Source organism: Rhamphochromis sp. 'chilingali' (genome assembly GCF_963969265.1).
Source record: "Rhamphochromis sp. 'chilingali' genome assembly, chromosome: 16".
NCBI lineage: Eukaryota > Metazoa > Chordata > Actinopteri > Cichliformes > Cichlidae > Rhamphochromis > Rhamphochromis sp. 'chilingali'.
In genome coordinates, this window is record NC_137943.1 from 14,361,247 (window position 1) to 14,385,810 (window position 24,564).

At 42.1% G+C, this 24,564-nt stretch overlaps 1 protein-coding gene across 2 annotated transcripts in view; it reads right to left on the reverse strand.

Moving 5' to 3' along the window:
* Positions 1 to 1,933: 1,933 nt before the first annotated feature.
* The window catches only part of lingo3b (leucine rich repeat and Ig domain containing 3b), a 55,531-nt gene continuing 32,900 nt past the window's right edge, over positions 1,934 to 24,564 (reverse strand). For both annotated transcript variants that reach the window (XM_080907748.1, XM_080907747.1), the window contains 3 exons: positions 11,371 to 11,980; positions 9,871 to 10,614; positions 1,934 to 9,727 (listed from right to left, as the gene is read on the reverse strand). In XM_080907748.1, the coding sequence (XP_080763874.1) occupies positions 9,158 to 9,727; positions 9,871 to 10,614; positions 11,371 to 11,925 (1,869 nt within the window). In that variant the 5' untranslated portion in view covers positions 11,926 to 11,980 and the 3' untranslated portion in view covers positions 1,934 to 9,157. The remainder of the gene's footprint in view (positions 9,728 to 9,870; positions 10,615 to 11,370; positions 11,981 to 24,564) is intronic.

Below are 24,564 nucleotides of genomic sequence, written 5' to 3' on the forward strand. Positions count from 1 at the left end.
AAATGTAGTTGTTCACCAGCATCGCAATTCCATTACTTTTTATCCTGGCTTACCTTGGTGTGGTTTGCAAAGTGCTTCAGAAAGATGAGGAAATCTGTTTCTTGCACCCATCCTGATTTATTTCCACTACCAGTACTTCCTACTGGTCCATCTCTGACACAGTGGTCTGCATAATGTATGTGTGGGGAACACAAACAGTGGAGGAATTGTGTTGCCAATGGCATTAACCGCATATACAAATGCGACCAGTGAACCTCTCTCTGCTGATGTCGTTGCCCCAACTTGTTTAATATAAGTTAAAGTAATAGTGTGGCAAGTTGTAACATCTGCATTATTGTTACAACTAACCCAGACTGTTGCTGTTACAACTGACCCAGACTCCTATAGCCATGAACTAGCTAACATTACAGCCAACGGCTAAAACATTAGCACTAAAGACCTACACAGAATATATCCCCATAGACATACAAATAACATAATTTAAGTTTGATGAGTTTAACTGCAAAGCAGATAATGCGATTACAAATTGAAATAAAGTAGAAAAACTTACTTTTTGGCATACAAATTACTTTTTTCATGTTAAATTGTCTGTGTTCGACAAAATCTGCTGATTTTTCACATGTGATAGCAAAACTGAATTGGGCATGCACAGGATGAGTCACATCATTTGAAACTTAGCCCTGATTGGAGAAATTGAAAGTGTTACAACTGACCCACGTTACAACTATCCCCGGTCTCCCCTACAGTGTGTTGAGTTTCTTCTTCTCTTCTTTGACATTTCTTTAGTGTGACTGCATCCACAGAGAGAGAGGGTTCACTGCTCATCAACTGTGACACCAACATGTTGTGTACTTGCTTTAGATGTTAGTTTGACAGAAATGTAGAGACTTTTTATTTAAATGTGAGTTGATTAAGACCATTAGCACATAGGAATTAGCACAAGGGATCAAAATGAAAGAAATGCCAACCATGTTACCTGGAACACAGCTGACAGGTTATCAGGGAATAGTATGACTGTTGTCATACTTTATTCCTACATTTAGTGTTTTTCATTAAAAATAATACATCACCTATTATAAAACCTTTAAAAATTATAATTTCATAGTAATTCACTGGATACTTTTAGAAAGGATTAATGTAGCTGATCTAAACTGTAGTTCATAGTCTAGGTACAGCATTTATATTACACTGAGTGAATAATTACAGTAAACTTCACTACCTGATTAAAGGAGCATTTGTGTTCCATCTGTATTATCTTCAGCAATATATCAACAAAGCAATTATTTCATGAAACATGGCTCATTTTGATATGATTCAGTGGTTTAATGAGGTGGCTTCCTGCTGACATTTGCACAATCTGATCCACAACTGCAAAGTGCTCCTTTAAATCATTACATTCATGCTCCGTGTTTATAGAAACACAGAAAATGAAAACGTCTTTATTCTTTAATTTTTCTCCTAAAACAACCTGTGATTTTTGTGTGATCAATCTTATAACTGTTGGCTAAACGGCAATAAAATTGATAAGGTAGATTTCTAGAGGGGGGAATAGTATATAATGTTATAAAACCCTCTAAATTCAGTTGATATCAGCTCTCAGAAATCCATCATCAAGCCCAAACTTCATATTTTCAAAACCTCCAAAATGAATGCGTCATTCACGTCTTCTACGACTAAGATTCTCTGTAACCAGATATTAAATGTTCATTTTATTTAAATATTTCAAAAATTGTCAGAGCTTCAGCTTGACAGTTAAAGGATTTTGAACACTACTCGGGTGTGTTTTGGAGATAACTTGCTTGCTTAGTAAAAATAACACTGTTTTCTTCACATTTTTGGCTGATATGAATTCTAACCCTCGCTATAGAATCACTCTGACGAGCCTCAGACTCTAATGTGACACACACAAAACAGGGAGGCACACAGGATTCAGTCGAGTCACATCATGCTTTTATGACGAAAAAGGAGCTAATTTACAAGACAGACGGTATATAAAACATACATTTAAATTAAAAAAGAAGTCATATGTGTTCTATAGACAGATACATTATTGTCTTATCCTTCCCTTTGAGACCAAGCAGCCATGGGACTGAGCAAAACATGGGCGATCCCCGGAGAGAAGAAACAGCCGATAAATCCTATTTTACTATACCTACACTATTTACAGTTCAACAGTCATTTTCCTCTGTCAGACATGGCAAGGAGGTCTACAGATTGGATGACATGATATGGCTAATAGATCTAATATGTACAGTTCCTGTTCTTCTTCTCCAAGGATCCACTTGCTATGGCACAAAATTTACATGCTAGAAATATTCACGTACACTCAGACGCTCAAGAAGCCGGAGAGGATCAGAGTCCAGGTTTGGTATTGATTGTATAACAGTCTCTTTGACATTAATGATTGATCGTTTTAACGCCATTCGACCTGATAAGCTGCTGTTTTTACGTTGGCTCTGCATTTAGTTGGAGCTCTCGGCACCCATTCCTAGGTTTCAGCGGTCAGCGACAATCACGCGAAAGAGGAACAAATATCAAAGAGTGATGGATGGAAAATGTTCTGAGATACTCAACGAGGTCAGTGCCAGGCTGATAGATAGATAGATAGATAGATAGATAGATAGATAGATAGATAGATAGATAGATAGATAGATAGATAGATAGATACCTTAAGTATCAGTATTATTTTACCTGTTTGTATTGAATCAGAGCGCACCAAGAAATGCAGAGCTATACCAAATGAAAGCTTCCTCTAAAGAGTGGGAGAGGCAACAGAGCGTTTTATTACCCCAGACCTGGAAAAAAAAAAGCATAAAAGCTGGCACCATCTCGTTTTAAGAGGAAATCATTACAACAACAAAAAAGAGGTGTAGAAACCTAGGAATGAGTGCCAACCAGGTCTATGAGAGCTCTGTATGCCTCCTCCTACTCCAGAGAGACTTTGAGAGAGTGACAAGATTCAAGATAGATCAATGAAAGTATGCCATTAACAATCCTGTCCCCACACAGCATGATTGATCAGTCCCACCACCCTGCTTGGAATATCAATAGCTTTATCAACAGCTTACACATCAGAGCAGATCATCTGTTTGAAGATAGATATGTGTAAAAGTACAATCATCCCAAGTAAACAAATGCTTCTTTATATATATATTCGTGAATGCCGGTGACTCTTTGCCCCCTGGCTTTAACTTGTACCAGATTAAAACACACGTTAGTCGTTTCAGCCAGTCCCATGGCCAGCAACGATGGCACCCATGGCTATCTGTACAAGTGTAGGTGAGAGTTTGGCAAGACCAATCACTGTATATAAAAGGCATGCATAGATTTAATCTGCTAAGACCACAAGAAAGAAACTTGTTTTTTTTTTCTTCTCTAGAGAGTAGCCGATCTTTTGCTGAGCAGCACTTAATCATATACAGAGAAAGAATAATGCTGTGAAGTTTTCTGGGGGGAGGGTTTGGTGAGACTGGTGGTGGGGGTTTAAGTGTGTAATCTCCAGACTTAGAGCAGTTTGCTTTTTGATGAGATGGAGGCCTCTCCTGCTCCCACTGCAGGCAGAAACACACCCAGTGCCAAGACAGGGGTCACACTATGGCTATAAGGAAATCAGTGAAGCACTGACTTATGAAGCTAACAGTCAATTTTCTCGCTTACCTGCTTGAGACCCCGAGCTGTTGCTTTGGTACAACAGTCATCAGGATTTGTTTCCTATACTCACAGTGACCACTGGGGGTCAGTATTGTCACACAGAAGGAAATGGAGGTGATTTTGTTTGTGTGTGTGTGTCTGTTGGGGGGTGGGTGGGGGTCTGGTCAAGGTTAAGATGAAGCATTTGTCTGTCTGAGGTGCTCTAAAGTGTTTCAGCAAAGCTCTGCAGCATGCTCACTTATATCAGGCGACAGCGATTGTTTGCATCACCGCCTCTTTGCCTGAGAAACTCATCACAGGTCATATCTCTGTCTGACACTGATGCTGTTAAACAGCTAAAAGTCTATTTGCATGACACTCTGTCTGAGAGGCCCGTTATGGAAATGGGACTAATGAGCCAAGTAATCACCCAATCAAGCCAGGCTCGCTCCTCTGTCATCCTATTACTGCTCGTCTCAGCTCTGATAAATCTCAAGTCTAATCCAATCAAAACCAGCAGCTGTAGGACGCGGAGCAAGAGATGGATTTATTTAGAGCTAACATGGAATCAGAAATGACAGGAGACAAAAATGTAGAAATGTAGTCCTGAAGATACGACTAATATGGTTCTTTTGATGTTGTTGTGGCCAAAATTGTAAGAAAACCGCTTAAAGCGTTTAAAGGAAAGCTTCCCTCAGTGTGCTAATGGAATGGAAACAATGGGACACACACCAAAAAACCCAAATATGAATAATTCAGGCTTGACGCCACGACTGTGGTGTGTGTCCAAAGGGTTTTTTTCGTCTTGTTTTGTTGTGGGTCTTTGAAGAGTTTCCTCAGTGGAAGGTACGCTAACGGTGAGGTTGCTTCTGCTCCTGCTGTAAATGGGACGTCTAGACTACGGTGTACCAACCGCAGGCAAGGACAAACCAGCGGAGGGAGCGGGGGATATCTCAGCCTACTTTCTCAAGAATCGTGGCAGAGGAGATGAATCAAGCTCGCCTCCACTGGTATCTACAAACACAGAGAGTCTGTCAGTCAGAGTCAGGCAGGCAGCGGCTCAGCTGCAAAGCTGTGTTGTGTGCTGCAGCCTTTTTGAGGAGAGCTGCTGAGGATTTTTTTTTTTGGAGAAGTGTCTTTTTTTTAATCAGTTTAGCATACCAATAAAACCTTTGAAAGCAAACCTCTGCTAGGAAATTTAAGATGCAGGACATTTTTTTTAACAGCATCTAGCTTCAAGCAAGCTTTTGGAGCTTGAATAGACACAAGTGCTTCGTTCCAACCCCGATCAGCTGGAGGTGTCAGGTTTTTAATGAATGGACTACCTCCTTGTCAAGATGACTCAGTGTACCTCAGTAGGCAGAAAGCGAGCGTATAGGCGTTTAGTCACGGCTCTGCAACAACCCAACCTCTTTTCTGCATTTGCAAGTTAAATTGTGTCAAGATATCATCAAGAGAAAGTACGTACAGTACAGTTCACAGAGTTTCACACGCAGAGAAAGATCCCAGAGTGGCACTGTGCAGAGAGGGAAAAGTTCCAGACATTTTTATTTTAAGGAATGGGTGTGTGAAAAATGAGAACCAGTGGTTTTTTTTTGTTATTTTGTTTGTTTGTTTTGATTTTCAGGGAACCTGGGTCACCCCTTCCTTTCATCTTTTGTCTCCAATGATCTAATCACTGCTCCGTGTTTGATGGTATCACGAGGAGCAACACATCATAAGACAACAACACTTACTCACCAGTCACAGTGAACACGTGTCTACTACCGCACAACCATATTCCAGCCTAATACTGTGAACAGGGACAACGAGGAGATGAAGAAAGAAGACGGGGGCGGGGGACGGGAGAGGGGGCCACGAGGACGGTAAAGAGGGAAGAAGGAGAAGAAGGTCAAAAAATGAAAACACACCTTCATCTACGCTTACAATTTGAAATCGATGTTTACACAATAACACCATCCACAATCGCTACGCACATTCTCACTGTCATCTAAACCTAAGTTTGCACTGAGAAGTACCGGGGGATGGAAACACAGAAGGAAGGGCTGAGGGAGAAGAGATATCCACGAAGGCAACATCCTGTTCTCAACACCACCAGAGCCAAAATGGCTGCAGACCCTGTCAAAGACACTGTTAAAAAAAAAAACAGGCTAATTTGTTCATCTATTCTTGTTCGGCCTCATGAATCTTTAAGAGCTGTTCAGTTATTCATTCTGACAGAGAGGCTGTGGTTTCATCATTCGTTACAAGCGACAAAAATGGAGTTTGCAAGATTTAACTCGCAAAGGAGTCTGAGGGTGTCTCTTACCTGGGGGAAATGATTTTCAAACCATTAAGTTGCTATATAAAGCACCGTTAGACCCTCTGCTACCCCTGACATGTGTAAATAGCAGCTATTTTTCTAATCTAACTAATCTTTTGGCCTTTTGTTATTGCTATATCCATTCTTCCATCCTCTTCCGCTTATCTATAGTCTACCATGGTTTTATTTCTTTGTTTTCTTTTTAAATTCTATGAAACAACATTTAGCTTTAACATATTTTCCATTACTTTAAGGTTCTCTTCAGAGGCAGGGACAGTAGCAGTGATAGCTATATGTAAATAGACATATTTACCTCACCACAGGAAAAAAAATGTTTTGTTCTTTTTAGTTATTTTATTATTATTATTTTTAATCATCATTATATATATATATATATATATATATATATATATATATTTTAACAGGATTTCACCACACAACAGGACACCAGCCCATTTCTCTTCCTCCTTTTTTTGTGGCTTCGATCCATTGCTCATACCGAGGCTCTCTGGGCTCTGGATAGCTTTAGCTATATCCACTTTTCCATTGTTAGTTTCTTTAAAATATTAATGTTCAGCTTGGTGATTTAAGTATCTGATTAGGTCTGTCATTACAAAAGTTTTTGGGGTGTTCCTCCCCTGCGTTTAACTTTGGTGAGCTTTGCTTATTTGCCTATGCTGCTGTGCACATGTTGTGCATACTGAAACGCACACACATGAGGCTCATTGGCCGGTCACTGCTGAAAATCCGTCGATTCCTGTCCCCAGCTGATCGATCGGCGCACCTCTAATTTGTTCTCATTCAGGATTTGGTTGTATTAAAAGACACTGCAGTGTGTGAGCTGCTCAGTTTTCATGTAACTAAAGTTAACATCACATTTATTATTACAGTGTGATGTATGGACATGTCCATTAAAAAAAATGGCAGCAGCTAAAATGTCAAATTCGAGTATTCAATAAGCCAAAGCTGTCATCAGGATGAGTGAATCAGGCTGTGTTTTACAGTCTATGGTAAATCCATGATTAGTGTGTAAAGTTTTAATTTCACAGCTTTTAGTAACTAGCAACTATCAGTTTCATCTGTTAACTTGCAAACATTTTTTTCTTCTCCACAGAACAGCTTTAGATCAAATCTCAGCTGTGAATGAACTTAACGCTCTGCCTGCTTTAGGCTTACGTGCACCTTGAGATCTGAAAGGGTGCTACTGCATGAGGTGTTGAGAAGAGGACAATCCCACATGGAGGACGAAGAACATTAAACAGCCAAAAGGTCACAGAGAACAACTGAAAAAAAGAAAAAGAAAAAGAATTGAAGGACAAACAGAACACTTAAAAACAATTTTTTTTTTGTCTTTTTAGTCTTTTTTTCCATTTTTAAAACCACAGTACTACTCTCCACTATACAATGCACATGGCGTGGGTAGGGTTACACGACTTCATTTACATTTTAAATCCTCGGTCTCCAGCCAGGGACCCCTCCCAAAGGAGGACCCAGTGGGGGTGTGTGGGGGATTTGGGTGAGGAGGGGGGGAAGCACTGGGCTAGGGGGGCAGAGACATTCGCACACCGGCCCTCTGAGAGACAGACAGAGAGCAGCGAGTGCTGCACTTTGTGATTTGTGGATTTTTATTGGTCCGTGTGTCGCTGAGTGTTGTTCCTATCAGAAAAAATCACCTCAATGTGGTTCTATCTCCTCTGAGCACGTGCGTGCGTGTGTGCGTGTTATGAGGTGAAACTTTATGCAAGCCCGGTGACAGCAGATGGTCTTGTGATCATTGCGACAGCTTGTAGGATGGCAGTGGCAATAATTATATAACTGAATCATGCACACACTACTGTATAAAAATACAACCTACACAACTATGGCTTAGCTTATACACTCACGAATTCACATCACTTCTCTCTCAGAGAATGGACTTTTAGCTTTATGGCTCCACATAAAGTATTGCTGGAATGTTTTACAGTTTATCAGAGTAAATATGCATAACCATTCTCACTCTGTAGGCTAGTTATTTCACTTTTCCTGAGAAAAGGGGCTGTACGTGTGCCGCCTTCCACTCGTAGGATGAGGGTGTTAATGTGTGTTAATGTGAACACCTCCTAGTGGGCCCGTGTGTCCTCTGTCTGCCTCTAGGTATGAACCAACTCGCCAGGCTGCTCCCCCCTGGCAGCGCTGGTAGGGTTGGGTGTCCACCAACACAGCAGGGACGAGGGGCAGGAGGCAGGTTGACCCTCTCGTGTTGAAGAAGAGCACGAACGGGATGCAGGGCAGAGGGAGCAGAAGTCACCTGCCTCTTCTACCCAGCAACCCTCTTGTGGCCACCATCCCGGTCCCTCCTGTGTTGGTTGGCATGGTTACAGTGGTGGCCTGTGACCGGTGGGCACGACTTTCAAACCAAACCCACCGGGCCACAGGCAGCTACAGCAACTCTCAGCCGGTGCGCTCGTCCCAAACTCACACAGCTAATGTTGTAAAACCTCACAAAGCTCACAAAGAAGAAAAAGCCAGATTTTTTTTCTTGCTTTACGCAAATCTTATTATTTTTCAGCTTTTGTGCATAAAAGCAAAGGCCATATGATAATATTCATAAAACATTTTGCTCTTTGTTATCCTTACTCCTCAGCGGTGGTCTGAATAAATAGAAAAACATATTTAACTGTCTTTCAAAGCTGTGTTTTTGTGAGTGGTACAAACTTACAGCTTAAAGCTACATGCATGATTAGCAGCACGGCAGGCTTTAGAGAGAGTGATTAATGGACAGAAGCTCTCTGTACTGAATTTCTTTTCAAATCCCTGACTCTACAAAAAAGAGAGAAATTGAAATTAAAAAGGAAACCTTATAATTTCTCATTAAAATAAATGAGAAACAGGACTATCACTGTTCCACAGGCCAGTGATCGTGCCAATTTACATCTTATCACCTATATTTTCTTTCTTCTGTGCCTATTAAGCATAAATGACAAGTAGCTAGCACTCCTTAAGGTATAATTTAAGCAAATTTTGACCACAAGCTGAATAAAACTGCTGAGAGATCAGGGTCACAAATCAGACCAAATTGAGAAGTGGCTCCGGTTTTGATGTGGGCGCTCGAATGAGTGGAGCCACGGACAGGGGCTTGTGCTGTCAAGCTTCTTTGCGAGTCAGAGGCTGTGTGCGTTTGCGTGCGTCAAACACGTTTATGGGACGTGCTCATGCCTCCCCTGAGGGACCCCTGGCTGCGTTGTTTCATATCATTTTCATGTTAAACTTCCTGGTCCCTCCTGAAGAGCTTCCAGTGACGGGTTCAGATTTCCGGAAGGAGTACTCCACTGTGAAGTTGTTCCTGCGTTGTCCGCGTCCCCGGCTCCACACGAACAACAGCAGGAAACAGAAGAGGACAACCCCGAGGAACGTGATGCAGCCCATTGCCGTGGAGACCAAGATGGTGGTCAGGTCAAAGGTGAACTTGAGGAAAACGCGTGTGCTGTTTAGATTTGTGTCGTTGAAGAACTCGCTGCTGTACAGTGAGCGGTTGAGAAAGAAGGCTGAGGCGGCATCCAGCGGTTGGCCACGCACCGTGAGTGTGGCAAAGTAGGTGTCATTGCCTCCGGCGTTACTGGCTATGCAGATGTATGTCCCACTGTCAGTGAGCTGGGCGTAGCGGATCTCCAGGGTGCCACTTGGGTGAACTATAATGCGCCCTGAACTCTTAGTTGTGATCCGCCTGCGCTGTGGGGAAATCCAGACAATAGAAGGGGGAGGGTCTCCTTCGGCTCGACACAGAAAACTCACCGGTTGGCCTTCACGAGCGATCATCTGGAGAAAAAGAGTGAGTGGATGAATAAATGCACAAGTTTAAAAAAGCACAGCAGATATCTATATGTAGGAATATTTTAAAACCTTAAAACAACCTTGTTTATGGTTGTAGAAAGTTTAACAAACTCATCACCATTCATTACCTGCTGCAGTTTTCGGTTGCGTATCTTAGGCTTCTGGCATGTGAAGTGATCGAAGAGTGCAGAATCGGTGAAGGAGCTGAGGCTGACGCCTTGCACCTCCACCGGCCCCGCACACACCGGCACTCTGCCGTCAAAGTTGAGGGTCTTGCGTCTTTGCAGGATCCACAACAGACGGCAGTCACACATCAGGGGGTTCCCGTCCACTCTGAGGGTCTCCAGACTGTTGACAGAATGGAAGGAGCCCTCTTCCAGTGTCTGCAGGTCGTTTGAGGAGAAGTTGAGCACGCGGATCTGTCGGAGGCCTCCGAGGGCATGGGGCTCCACCGTCATCAAACCTGTGCTTACCATGATGAGCTCCTTCAGCCTCAGCAAGTCTTTGAAGGCCCAAGGCTCTAATGTGGTGATGGGGTTGTAGGACAGGTTAAGGTGGGTGAGGTGGGCAAGGTTCTTAAAGGAGGACGAGGGGACAGAAGTGATGTTGGTGTTGGTGATGGAGAGCCAGTGGAGGTCCAGGCCCTGAAAACTGAGAGGGGAAATGTACTCCAGGTACGGCCAGTGGTCGATATCCAAACCCCGCAAGTTTGACAGCTTGCGAAAGTTCTGGTCCTCCAGGGCAGTGATGCTGAGGTGGCGAAGGCGAAGAGTGACCAGGCTGCGGAGGTAGGACAGCGTCTGACCAGAGATGGATGTCAGGTTGCAGCGCTCTATTGTGAGGTCCTCCAACCCCAGCAGACCTGAGAATGCCTGGAAATAAGAAAAACATAATGGGAATCTGGGAATCACTGTTTGCTTATACATATACATATATATTTATTTATGTTTAAGTAAGACAAACAGACAAAACTTGGTTCAGTATTTCACCAGAACACATTTTTGTTGTTGCTACTGTATGTGAGGTACATGCCAAGAAAAGGACTCGTTTAATTTTTAATATTTCATAATCATTCTCAAAGGAAAATATCAGATTTGTGGCCATAGCAACCAGCTCCGATTATGACGAGTTTTAAAAGTGCTGAGACATTTTTCTGGTTTTCTCTGAGGTCTTTGTGTTTTAATAGTGCCTTAATCTCTTAATACGTAATTAGAAACAATAAATTCAAATAAAAGTAACAGAATCATTTTTTACACACTCCATTTGAATGTGTGCTGCTGTTATTGTAAGTATTGCAGTATAACAGTAAAACAATATTTCAATTTATCATTTTATTTTTTGACACAGAAAAAAAATATTCAGATGTGTTTGGTTTCTTCTAAGTGTAGTCTAAGTAACAAACCAAACACTGAGCTGAGTGCTTTTTTACTTATTCATGGGGAAGCTGGAAATGTGTTACATGGATGCTGTGTAACTGGTATCAGTGTTTTTATCTATGCAGGAAAACGAATAGACTTTGCCAAAATGTCACACCAGGATTTTTTAAAAATAAAGTGCAAATTATTGTATCCATTTCCCATTTCATCAATAAGCTCAATTCACTACTGGCCAGATGCTTAAGAGCTTACCTTGTGGGATATATAAACCAGGTCGTTGTCTCCGACCTCCAAGTGTTTTAGACTTTTCAGGTCCTGGAAGGTGTAGTCCAATAAAATCACCATCTTGTTCTCACTAAGGTCTAGGCTGGTAAGATTGCCAAGCTTGGCAAAGGCTCCCATGGGCACCAACTTCAACTGGTTCCCCCTTAACTTCAGCACTTTAAGACTCTGGAGGGTGGAGAAGGCATTCGGTTCTAACGTGGAGATGAGGTTCTCACTGAAGTCCACTTCCTCCAGTCGTGGGTACGGTGCCAGGTCTCCCGCCTGCACCCAGCGGAGCCGGTTCTTGCTGAGGTCTAGGAGCCGCGTCTCTGTAGGAATGCCCTCTGGGATGTTGGTGAGCCGCCGTCGCTGGCACGACACTGACCTTAGCTGGGCTGAACACTCGCACCGTGGCGGACAGGCGTGGCTGTTTCCTGGCAGTGTCAAGGTTAACATGGTAACCAGTGAAGTCGCCAGGACCCATCGCCACAGCTTCGGCCATGGCACTAAGGCACGCCCACCATGGCCAGGAAAGCCAGTCATGGCCCTGGTCCTCTGACTCCTCGCCTGTTACAGGCAGGGTGAGTGCGCCAGACACCTGCAAGACGAGACAAAGGGAAAAACAGGAGTTACAGAAAAGAAGTGAAGGGAGAAATAGAAAACAAGGACGGAATAAATATGTGATGAAGAAGGGAAAGAGGATGTAAGAAGATGGAGCCTATAATATACCCTATCAGCTCCCAACCTCATTAAGACAGGCCTAAATCCACAATGTTGTAAATTATCAATGTCTCCAGCAGTTTAACTAAAGGAGTTGAGAATTTACTGCGGAGATTTGGGGCATTTCGTGACACAGCACTTAAACATCGCAGATGAGATCCCGTCACAGGAACAAGGAGCACTTTAAGATAGTTTAGAAGATTTGTCTTTTCACTAATTCATCTGTGGTTTCAGCTGGAGAACCGGGACGCCTGGAGCCATGAGAGGGAGCTTCTTGCTTCAGCTGAATTCATGCATCTTGCATCTCCTCCGTTCTCCTTCCAGCAACGAGGCTGTCTGCTCCAGTTTGACAAACACAATGAATTTATTATAATCACCGTGCATAAACAAAGATGGAGCTCCTTAATAATCACAGTGTGTGTGGAAACCATGCACGCTGTGACGAGGAATAGGTGTTTGAGCCATTGCATGCATTCGAACAGGTACGCTTGGATGCAAGTTTGACATTTTGCTGGGTATGAATTAAAAATGCTTTGAGGGAAAAAGAGATGAATCATTTGTGCTTTAGCATTCCTTCAGGCAGCCGGTCATCTCTCCCACACACTGTTTTCAACATGAAGACAGTCAAAGAGCACCTGGCATTGGATCTGGAACACGGCTCTGTGTCCATCCAGCTAGCAGAAGTTTCATACTTGAGGAAGATGCCATTTAAAAAGAAAGTTTGGCTAGAAGAAAGTTTTTTTTCTTCTCTCAAACAACAACTACTGACCAGAAACCCCCAAATGTTAAACTGTTTGTTTATTTTTCAGATTCAATGGATATGAGAGAGAATATATCATCACCACCAGGGAGTATCATGTTAAAATGCACTCTGATGCTGTTTCATGTTAAAATGCACTCGGATGCTGGCAGAGGAGGAAGGCAGAGCTGAACAGATTAATAATATATGGGTTGGTTTGTGCGTAATGGGCAGTTTTCAGAGGGCCAGCCAAACAGTTAAAAGAGCCAAAAGTTGGTAGGCTCTCTCTTTTTGTCGATGAGGCCGTTGCTTCAAATTTCTTACAGGAAAACAGCCTCTAAAACGCCTAATCATATCCGACTGTTTCGATGCATTGGCATCAATGGGATCAAACGGGATGAAATGGGATTTAAGCTAAATATAAATGACAGCTGACAAATTCTATGCACACATATGCACATACTCGTATTTTCACACACAACCACACAAACTCAAGCTGTAGGAAAAAAAATCCTCCAGAGATTCTGTCTCATCTACTAAGCCTCAAGGTGGATAAGTCCTTCAATTTTTGACAGGCCTGGAAAACACTGTGTTTACAGATCCCATATCTGAACAATCTGGTAGAAATCTGGCACAATCTCTCCTTTCGCTGGGAGACAAAACTCAAAACACAGAGAAGCTGCTGTGCAGAAACAGACTGACCCACTTCTCAGCAGCAACTCGGCCTCGCACTGTCAACCATCAGCAACTCACCATGACCACAACAACAGAGCGGCAAACTCGGTGGAATAGTGCCCAGGAGAAAAACAGAGAGATCAGAAAAACTAGCAAAATTCTATCAAAGTCCTGAAATAATGAGATTAAATCGCACATCAGGTTCTGTGTCCTCGTGTCTTCATGGTGACTGTTGTGGAAACACTGATGATTTTTCTCCTTCTTGCACCTTTTACCCTGCTAAAGATTTAGATTGCATCCCATCAACTATCATCCAAATAACAGGAAATGAAACATGAAATTTTAAAGGAACCACGAAGTTAAAAAGTAGTGCTTTTGGTCACTATTTTGCTGCAAGTCAAAGAATTTACATCTTTAACCCTTAATCACACAGGCCTAGAGACTGGTGGGCAGGGACACAGACTTTATTAATCCCACACTGTTACAACAGCACAAGTGTCAGCAAGAAATAAAAAAATAAAAATCCATCCATTTTTTCAGCTGGGATGTTGGAGCCTATTCTAGCTAGCATAGGGCGAGAGGTGGGGTACACCCGGGACAGGTTGCCAGTCTGCTACAGGGCTAACACAGCGAGACTGACAACCATTCACACTGAGATTCACACCTATGAGCAATTTAGAATTACCAGTCAATGTGACCTCACTAACTGCATGTCTTTGGACTCTGTGGACTCAGAGAGAACCCACACAAACACAGGAAGCACATGTTAGCTCAACACAGACGGACAAAGTGCACAAATAAAAAAAAAGGCAAAAAACTATACAAGAGTTATTTCTACCATTCACAAATTGTCTCTATATAGAGTAAATACACCCACAGAGAATTTTTCATATTTGGAAAAGGTGTAGTGGGAGTGATAATACACACAAGTACATTTTTGCAGGTATCTATTGTATGTGTGGATTATACAGTCTGACTGCTGTCAGGATGAAAGACAACATTCTTTGTTTCCTTTTTTAAAATCAAAATATCTTGAAAACGTAAATTGGCATTCATGGTCCCCCGAGGATGTTCTATAAAAGTTTTTTTTTTTTTTTTTTTTTTTTGTGTGTCCCGTTTGGATCTTTAGCCATCAGAATTGTTGTCTTAAGGCCAAGAAAGATGCCAAGCGGATTTATTTTACCAAGTGGATCATCATGGCCTTGCCATATTGGTCCATTTGATTGACCTTTATTATAATTATGAATTTATTTTATTTTCAGTTGCTACAAACGGGACAGACATGACTGGGGGATAGGACAGGGAGAAAGAATGAAAGAAAGAGAGGGAGAGAAAGAAAACCAAAGGGGAGAAGGTTTATAAAAGGTTACACAGAACATAGTTCAGTACTTGTGATTTAATGCTCATTTAAAAAATGTTAAGATTTTGGCACGTTATTGTTAAAATGTTGAACATTTGCCTGTAAAAAAAACCTTTTGAGTTAAAATTCTGACACATCTAGCGAAGATGTGCCCTGAGAGCGTGTTTGGGGCTACTGTGGGCAGACACACGAGCCCCAGTACCAACGTGAAATATAGGTCACATCTGGGCTCTGCACTATGGGGCCCAGACAGGTCCCAGTGGGATATCCAACAGTGTGGGTTGCCCACACTAAGCAAAGAGAGGCCCACAATGGGGCATATTATAGGGAGCGTACCCACAACTGCCCTACTGGGGCCCCACCTAGACCCCACAGTGGAGAGCTAATGCCATGGTATATTAGCGATACCAACTGGTGTGGAGTGTGGACCAGAATGTATTTTAAAACAGAAAAGAAAACAACTATCAGCTGCTCATTTAAAAAAAACGGGGTCACCACAACAGGTATATCTGCATGGTTCATTTAGCAGAGTTTTACACCCGATGCCCTTTAGATGCAGCCCCCTGCAGATTTGTGCTTTCTCCCATGGGATTTATTGCTTATTAGGCAAGTATGTAAACTACTACACTATAGATCATCTCACTAAAAACCAACCAACCAACCAGCCCTCCACTCAAATCCTCTGCATAACATGTTAGTATGTTTAAGAAATTTGAATATTCTCTGATACCAGAATTTACTGATGTTTTGAATCAGCTGTCTTATCTCAGCCTCATAATTCTGACACTATTTCTCCACAGTTGTCACATTTCCCTGTCTTGTGTTTCCTAACATACAGACCCCACATGGGATATCCTATATAGGCCCTATATGTGTTTTCTATAGACAGCCTATAGTGGGCTACCCACAGAATTCCCTCTTGAGAGCAGAAAGGGCAAAAATACGAACATAGAGTTTGGGTTTGGACAGGGTTTGCACACAAAAAAACACAGAGCACCCCATAGGGCAAAACTGCCGTGAGCCCATTTTGATCCCATGTGGAATAGATGCAGGTTGCCCACACAGCCTCACAGCTACCCACTGTGGGCCTGCATGGGCATGGTTGCTGGGCAGACATTCAGCTCTACACACAGCTGTTCCCATACATAGCCCGCTGCACGACTATAAACTCTTCACTCAGTGTATCCAGTGTCTCCATGTGTGTGTTAGTGTACATCTTGCCCAGCTCTTTGGCATTGTGATGGATGCAGCCTGTCTCCGCACCCCCATGAGAGTCATCCTACGGGTCAGTGGCAGAGTCACAGTATGAATCACTGAGCTTACATCGTCAAGGCAGACAAGGTCCTTACTGCTTGACTCAAGGACAGACTTGGATTCCTTAACACACACACTCTCTATCAGACACATGGGCCCAGTGCTCTACGCATCATCTCATGAGCAGGTGATAAATACACACCTTGACTCTGACTCCCAGGCCACATACTGAAAGAACATTTTTATATGTTGTTGCTTTAGTTGCTTTCTTTTAGATTAGCAGCCTGTCCCTCAAAGTTTAAAAGCTCAGTCTTACATCTTATCCTGCACCTGGACAGTGGACCTGCACGGAAGTCACAACAGGAGTCCCTAAAGCTGCCATACAACCTGCAAATGATCATCTTCCAGATGTTATGGTAACAACAGGGGCAAATCCCACAGTTGTAGCCAGCAAGGAAGATAGAGTCACAGGCCAGCTGTCCAAGGAGAAAAAAAAAGAAGAATGGAAGGAGAAACAGCCCAGAAGCTAAAAATAACTAAAATTTGATGGCTGACCTAATGAGCAGATGTTTTGGAGCAACATTCTTTCTCAGCCACTGCACAGGCAAGGCACTGATGACCACAGCCAGATGTTTCAGACACCGGTTGTTTCACCTGCTTTATACAGTCAGGTTAGTCTGATTATAAACACCACACACTCTTCCCAGGGCTGGACTGGGACAAAAAAATCGGCCTAGAGACCGGCCCCCCAGGTATTATAGGAAAAGCCATTTTTAAGGAGCCATTGGAAACTCTACTAACTAACCTTATGAATAAAATAAAGTTCACTATCAGTAACATCACAGCACCCACCCAGCTGTATAGAAACTCCGTCATGCTAGCTAGTAGCAGTAGGAGTTATTGTAACTGACTGTAAAAAGTCAGCACAACGAAAATAAACTGCACCTAAACTTGGTTTATATCTGACCCAGATAGACTGCAGGTCATAACTTCTTACCTGAAGAGCAGTTCACCTGGCACTCGGACCGGCGGCCGCCTCGGGTCTCTCCTCCTCCTGCCTCCCCTTTCTCTCATCCACCTGCTGGCCTCCACCACTTGCTAATGTTACTGAATCTGTGGAAGCTCCGCCATAGCCACCACCAAACAACTGAGTTATTTTTACACGTCTCCCAGCATCTGGCCAATCCACCACCTTTCATTGTTTATACCGTTACCAAAAAAAAATAAAAAATCATTGGCCCATAAAAACGAACAATCACCATCGGCCCACCGGTCAAATGCCCGTATGCCCAATGGCCAGTCCAGCTATGACTCTTCCCAAATAACTGCAGGGAAAATAACATCATTGTGGTTTGGTGTGCATTTGTATTTGTGTGGCAGTGTGCCTGACCGTAAATAGGTCATGCATGTTGACTGGTAGCCTTTACAAGCCTTTATATTTAGCCGGCAGAGCGTAGAGCTCCTCTCCCCAATATCCCTTCTTTAGTGTCCCTTCTTCCTCAGCTTTCTCGCTCTCCTTCACTCTCTCTCTCTCTCTCTCTCTCTCTCTCTCTCTCTCTCTCACACACACACACACACACACACACACACACACACACACACACACACACACACACACACACACACACATAATAAAGACCTCTCAAAAATAAAATCACACTTTAGCTTTCGTGATGGAGGTGCAGTCAAGCAGTCAGCATGTTATTAGAGAAAGCTTTTACATTTTATTCCTGCAAACAAACAGAGTCGCTAACTTGACAAGTTTTTATATATCAGAGGAAAGCTGACAGTTTGTACTTTCCATTGCTAAGTAGCTATAAGTCCAATATTAAATCTGTGCTTAGTCACTCCATTTTAAGCCCAAGTCAAGTGTGGAATAGAGTTTAGCAGGTCTTGTGGGGTTGCACCCAGTGCCAAAGAAGAAAGGAAAGTAAGGGGGCATTTTAATGAAGATGAGAGTCAGACAAATCTCTGTTTTGCCACATTATTGTGATCTACAGTGAATATTAACTAATGCAAGTCAATATAAGTAAGCCTAAAACGTCAAATTAAGTGTTTTTGTGCTGCTCGTCATCAAAGTTAGAGCTCCTGAAGGATCAACAACTCCCTGACTGCATTGCAGAAAGAGAAAAAACAAAAACAACACCCAAACTTAAATCCTAAATGACCACAAAGGAAAACTGAAATCAAAATATAATTAGGGCGGGTAAAGAAAAAAACAAAGAGGAAAAGCCAGAGGAAGAGGCTCACAGTACAGGATCCCCACAGTGATGAGAGGAACAAAGCTGCAGTGGGAATGCACACATATAAAATATGAAGCGGAAGAAAAGTAAAACAGAGGAAGTACACAGGAACACACACAATGTAGTAACTAGATCAACATCTTCAAAGTTTTCAGTCATTTGTCTGCAACATCCAGTGACGGCAACACTGTGACCATAAACCAAAGCTCCCAAAGCGTCTGTAAAAACAGAACATTTTCCAAGCTGCACTTCACTGAGCTGCAGAATGCAACGTGAAGGACACTGCAGTTGTTTGAGTTTGCATAAAGAGATGATACTCATGATGGTGCTCTGTGCCACACTACCATATCATCGCCGTTCTTGAAGTACTCTGAGTCACAGAGTCTGCGAGTTTGGACTGATCGAGACTGACATGCAGTCTGCTTTGACCTTCAGCTGATTAGAGCCAAAGACAAAAACCTTTGACTCGACTGCAGCTGTAATGTTTAAATGGACTACACATTGCTATATATAAGATCTAGCTCATATTCAGCCTGAGATGCACTCACTTGCTCACTTTCAGGAATCTACTAGGCACAAGTTTGAATTACGGGCAGAAATAATGTTGCTACATCTGCATCTTGAATCAAGACTGTACAAGATATGGAAGACACAATGAAAACAAGAAAGGGGCTAAACAACTTCCCTCAATCATACCATCACAGGTTGTAGTCCTCAACCAAATATCACACACTGAAATGGCTCAAGGTAAAAAGTCTTTCCATGAATCTCTAAAACCAGATTCTCAATGACGTAGGAGCTCATCTGCTTCATGATCCTTCACAATTTACAGGTTATTGTAATGTGTGATGTGCAGCAAGCAGGTGAAAAGTTGACTGAACTTTACAAACTAATTCGAATTAAAGTCAAGGAGGTTCACAAACAGTCATAATTATGATAAATCTGACCAGCAAATATAAGCTTGACCTTGAGAAAAGAGACCCATTGAGACCCATTAGGTGATCATTCTGTGCAGGTTTCACAAAAATCAGACTGACACTGTGGGATGAGCAGCAATTCTTGTGAATTGTTGAGACGCCATTGCATAAGCTCATCGCTCTTCCAGCTAATGAAGGTGGCCAGTGTAAGGCTAGCTAGACCTGAGGTCCCAGTGCAATATGAATTTGGATATTCTTCTATGTAGGCAGTTATCAGAGAGGGCCTTGCCTATTTCACCAAGACACTATCAAACCACATTCTGCACACATTACAACATCATTGCTTCACTTTAAACCAGCGTGCGGTCCAGACCTGCCACCCACTAGAAACACATGACACCAAATGCAGCTCAGAGATATTTTTTTTCCAGTTTTTAACTACCAGGAATTATTCTCCTCAATTTTGAGGCCGTTACAGAGAGGTGGTCTGAAAAAAAAGTGACGCAACACGGTGGTAAACATGGCCCTGTCTCATTTTTTAAAAACATTTTACTTTGATCACATTTAAAATTAGCATGCAATTTTCTACGGTTCTTTTTAAATGAATTTAGGGGTTTACATGATTTGCAAATGATTACATTCTGTTTACATTTCTATTTTACACTGCATCGAAATGCCCTGTTTTGAAAACCCCTCTGAAAACCCTTGTTCGCCCTGAGTCTCAGTGGTTGCACTAACCATCATGCTCATGCTGTTGAGCTGTGGATGCAAAGTAACATATCTGCACTGTCAGTCTAAATCCTATCATATACTCCTGACAATGCAGCACGGTGAGACGTGTACAGCACACCCCGCGTATTATCACCCTGTGCTGATGACTGTCTCCTCATACTGTGGATGATGTTTCATGAAATGAAAGATGCTTTCTGACTCACAGTATTCTACTGTATTGTTTCCCCTCTAACCAGGCGATCCCCAAAATACTTCACAGATCTCTGTGACTTCTCTCAGATTCCACCTCTGTTTCTTTCTTGACAAGCACTACAAAGCGAGACAGCAACTGATGCTGAGAGTTAGTTAGTTAGCAAAAAAAGTGTCATGAACTAAGAAAGCTGAACCTTTGCCTCAGTTGTTTAACTGCATCAAAGTCTGCCTCGATCACAGAGAAACAGAAAGCCAGCGCACTGCATCGAGAACAATGCCTGACAGCCACAGAGGAACAACAACAACAGAACAAACAAAGCTAAAACAAGCTGAGCTAAAACCCCACAAGACAAGAAATAAACAAATAAAAATATATGTGCTGTTTGTTTATTAAGAGGAGAATCTCTTCCAGCTCTCAAACAGCGTCTTCAAAAAAAAAAATTACTTTCATCACGCCAGAAATAATCTAAATGTTGCAACAACTGTTTGTTAAAAAAAGACTACACACACATATATGTGCACACACACATATATGTGCACACACACACCAAATGCCAACACCATAAATGTCCCTGATTTTAGACAGGAGCTGTCTGTGTTGGTGTGTGGGCAGAAGGTAACGCTAAATGGATTAGAAGGGAATGAGCCCAAAAGGTCGTTTCATCTGTGTGAGTACGAGTGTGTGTCTGTGTATGCTTTCACTTTGAACTTGAGCAGCACTGAGACCTTAGTGAGGGGTGACGCACACAGCAGGGAGTCAGACTGGCAAATGCTGTGACAGTGATAGCTTTAGTGTGTATCAGTTTCACTCGCTGCAACAGGAGGTGCTTAAAGTGATTAGTCACATGCAGCTAATCCATAAAATATGCTGACATAATGTCAATTAGTCAGCAAATAGCCACAGAAGTACCTTGGTATGGTAGCTTGGCTTTCTTTCACCTGAATACTAAGTAAAATGGTTTAAAAAGAAAAAGTCATCACGACTGGAGGTGGGGTGTTTTCGGGTTTTAGGAGATGTCAGATTTGAAGTTATTTAATGTGAGCTTTTGGTACAGATCTGGTTTCAGCTACACATCCAGGTATTATATAAAGATATCTTAAAGTTTTAATTTCTGCCAGATTTATGCTCTGCAACTGGCAGACAGGTACATCAGAAGCAATTCACTCATCATGTTTATTGTGGTTGGCCGTCAAATCTCACTGACTTTCAGTCTTTGGTCATCATGTTGCTGCCAATCGCTTCCAGTGCTGACACAGCTTTAGGCCCCTGAAGGTTTTAATCTATGTCAGACATTTCAATGAGGAGAGAGAATTAGAAGGAACTGAACATGATTTATTGATATACAGAATTCAGTTAAGGTATTTGCTGATTAGACTCCGATTGCCCATCACAGCCGAAGGGAATCCCAGCTGTGACAGGGATTAGTGCAGGACCCGTATGTCTAGACGCTGGTGGTGGAGATGAAGATGTAAGCTTCGATGGAACCTCAGTAACATGAGAGAGGTGGAAATGGGGAGTAGGTGGGATGCACAAAAGTGTCTGCCAGGGAGATTGACACATGCGCAGTGAGATTTAAAGCTTAGAGAGTGGAGGTTGATTGGCATGAAGAAGGTGGGCAGAAAGATGATTGGACTAGACTAGTGATGTCACAATGAGCTTGTTAGTATTGAAAAGTGGAAGTCATGCAAGCTTGGATCAGCCACCAAACACCTGGGAAGCAGACAGATGTATGGATAAAGCTCTTCTTTTTCAAACTTTTGCATACAATTTTCATTACAATTTCTACATTTCCTAGCAACCACAAACCAACAGGCTAAAATGACTCATTTGTAGAGTTTCTGCACATATAACATGTTAGAAAAGCATTGTATAGTTTTCATTAAACAACAAGAGCATGTAATTTATATCCACAAAAATGTAATTATGCATGATACACTGTAATGCCTAACCACCTAACACTAATGTCACAGACAAAATTTTACTGTAGTACTGGTATGGACTAGTTATTAGTAATTGCTGACAGTAGACCCAAGGCTAGCAGACTACCAACCAAATGACTGACTGATCGACTCAACAACCAAAATAACAGATCTGTCATGAATTGCTGTGTGGCAGGCAAGCAGGAGTGGTGGACCCAAAATGCAGAACTCAGACACGGAAGTGAAACTTAAGGCGCAGCTTTATTGCTGGGAAAAACCTCGTACAAACTAAACTCACCAAAAGAAAACCAAAAGTCAGAACAGAGGAACCAAGGACTGAAACACTGGAAGGAAACACTAAACTGGAGCAGGAGACCAAACACTAGGGACATAGAAGCAGAACACACAGCTAGTTGAGGGTACGACGCAACACTGACACAGAGAAACACAGGGCTTAAATACACAGACGGCAGTAATCAAGGGATGAGAGACAGGAGGGGAACACACCTGGGAGAAATCACAGCTGACGAGACTGAGCACACTCACATATGACACAAACCTTCACAATAAAACAGGAAACTCAGACACATGGAACCAGACAAGACATTGAACTAAACAGACAGATTCACAAACAGATGGGGTGACACCATAGACAGAGACAGACTCAAAGGCAGACCAAATATAACACACAGAACTCAAACAATAATAATCATCATCATCATAAACTAGAAAATGATAACTAAAAGCGCTGGGTCACCGACCCAGGACCATGACAAGACCAATCACCTGGCCAACCAACCAACCTACTGAGCAGTAGAAAAACAAAACACCCAGCCTACTATTCACATGTTTTATTGATTTAATAGTAAATAACCATGACCTGAATATTAACATGAGCTCCAGTTCTCTTAGATCTGTATGCAAACAGTATGTATGTGATTTATTAATACACTGAGTGATTTTGTAAGTCTATTTCTATTCTGTTGATATCAGCAGACAGGAGAAATCATACACTGAAAACAGCTGAAATTAATCTGAATCACTCCTTAATATATGCATATGTTGTATGTGTACATTACTCAGTATTAAGAGAAAATTAATATTTCTCAATATTAACTTCTATTGATCTGATCCCAGAGAAACAACACTTCACATACAGATCAAACGAATGTGTTTTACTGTATTTTTGACTATAAGCGATCAAGAAATCTTCAAATGTTAAGTGGATACGTCTATTTCAGAGAGGACACCTTCTGATCTGAGTAAAGGACGAGAATCAGGAGGTAATTTTCTTATTGGTTTCACAGGTCTCTGCACATCTCGCTTATTTTTTTCCAGTCAAGTCAGTTTCTGAGGTGCAGTTGTTTTGCAGTTCTTGTTGCAACTTAACAAGTAATTACTGTATGTAAAGTGTCCCTGTGAACATGCATATTGTGAAAACCCACCTCTTTGATGTCTCATGATACTTTGTTCCCTTTGCTCCCACTCATTGCTGGCTTTGTTATTTTTCTTTTTGCTGTAGTAAGCGAACTGCTCAGTACAGATCAACCAGACTATGATAAACATCAATGAAGTGTGTGTGTGAGTGTGCGTGTGTGTGAGTGTGTGCGACAAAGAGAGAGTGTGGGCAGGTTTCAATCCCCTGAAGTGATTATATGTGAGCATCAGTTCTTTCTGCTGTAATTATTTACTGTGCACTGGCTGCAGACGAGACCTGAAACTCTGTAGGTACTTCATGATAAATCAACCCTCTGAAACAGATGACACTCCTTGTGTTGCAGCTGATCGAGTCTAGTCGGTCAGATTACAGTAATAACTGAAAATCGTAAAGAATGAAAATTGGTTGAAAGTATTCATAGCCGAAAGCAAGCGCTAAATATTTCTCAGCATCTCGGCTTTCGCAGCAGCCATTCTGTGAAATCCCTCATGCACCTAAAATAGATTAAACTGGAATCCTTCTTGCAAACACACACACACACACACACATATATACACATATACACACACACACACACACACATACACAGTGTTTCCATCTCATTTTCTTCCTCTGCCTTTGTTTCCTCTCTCGCTTTCTGTCTGTAATCTGAAAGCTGAAGACAGTCCTGTTTGACAACTGTGATAAATATACACACAGGGAGGCTGGGATTAAAGGGAAAAACAAAACACCGCAGCATCCTGTGAATCACTTCAGATGCTGTTTGTTCTCTGCTAAAGTAGAACAAACGTCTATGAATTCATCTGCAGACCTGTTGTGTCCCATCTGTTGCCTTTCATTAAATCTTGATGAATGAAATATTCCAGTTAAAAATCTTAACTGACATACATTGTGTAATTTGTTGAGGGGAAAAATAATAATTTAAGAGTCCTGGTGTCACAAATCAACATTTTGATAGCTTGTGTGTTCCCTTAAGAGCTGTATGTATAGTA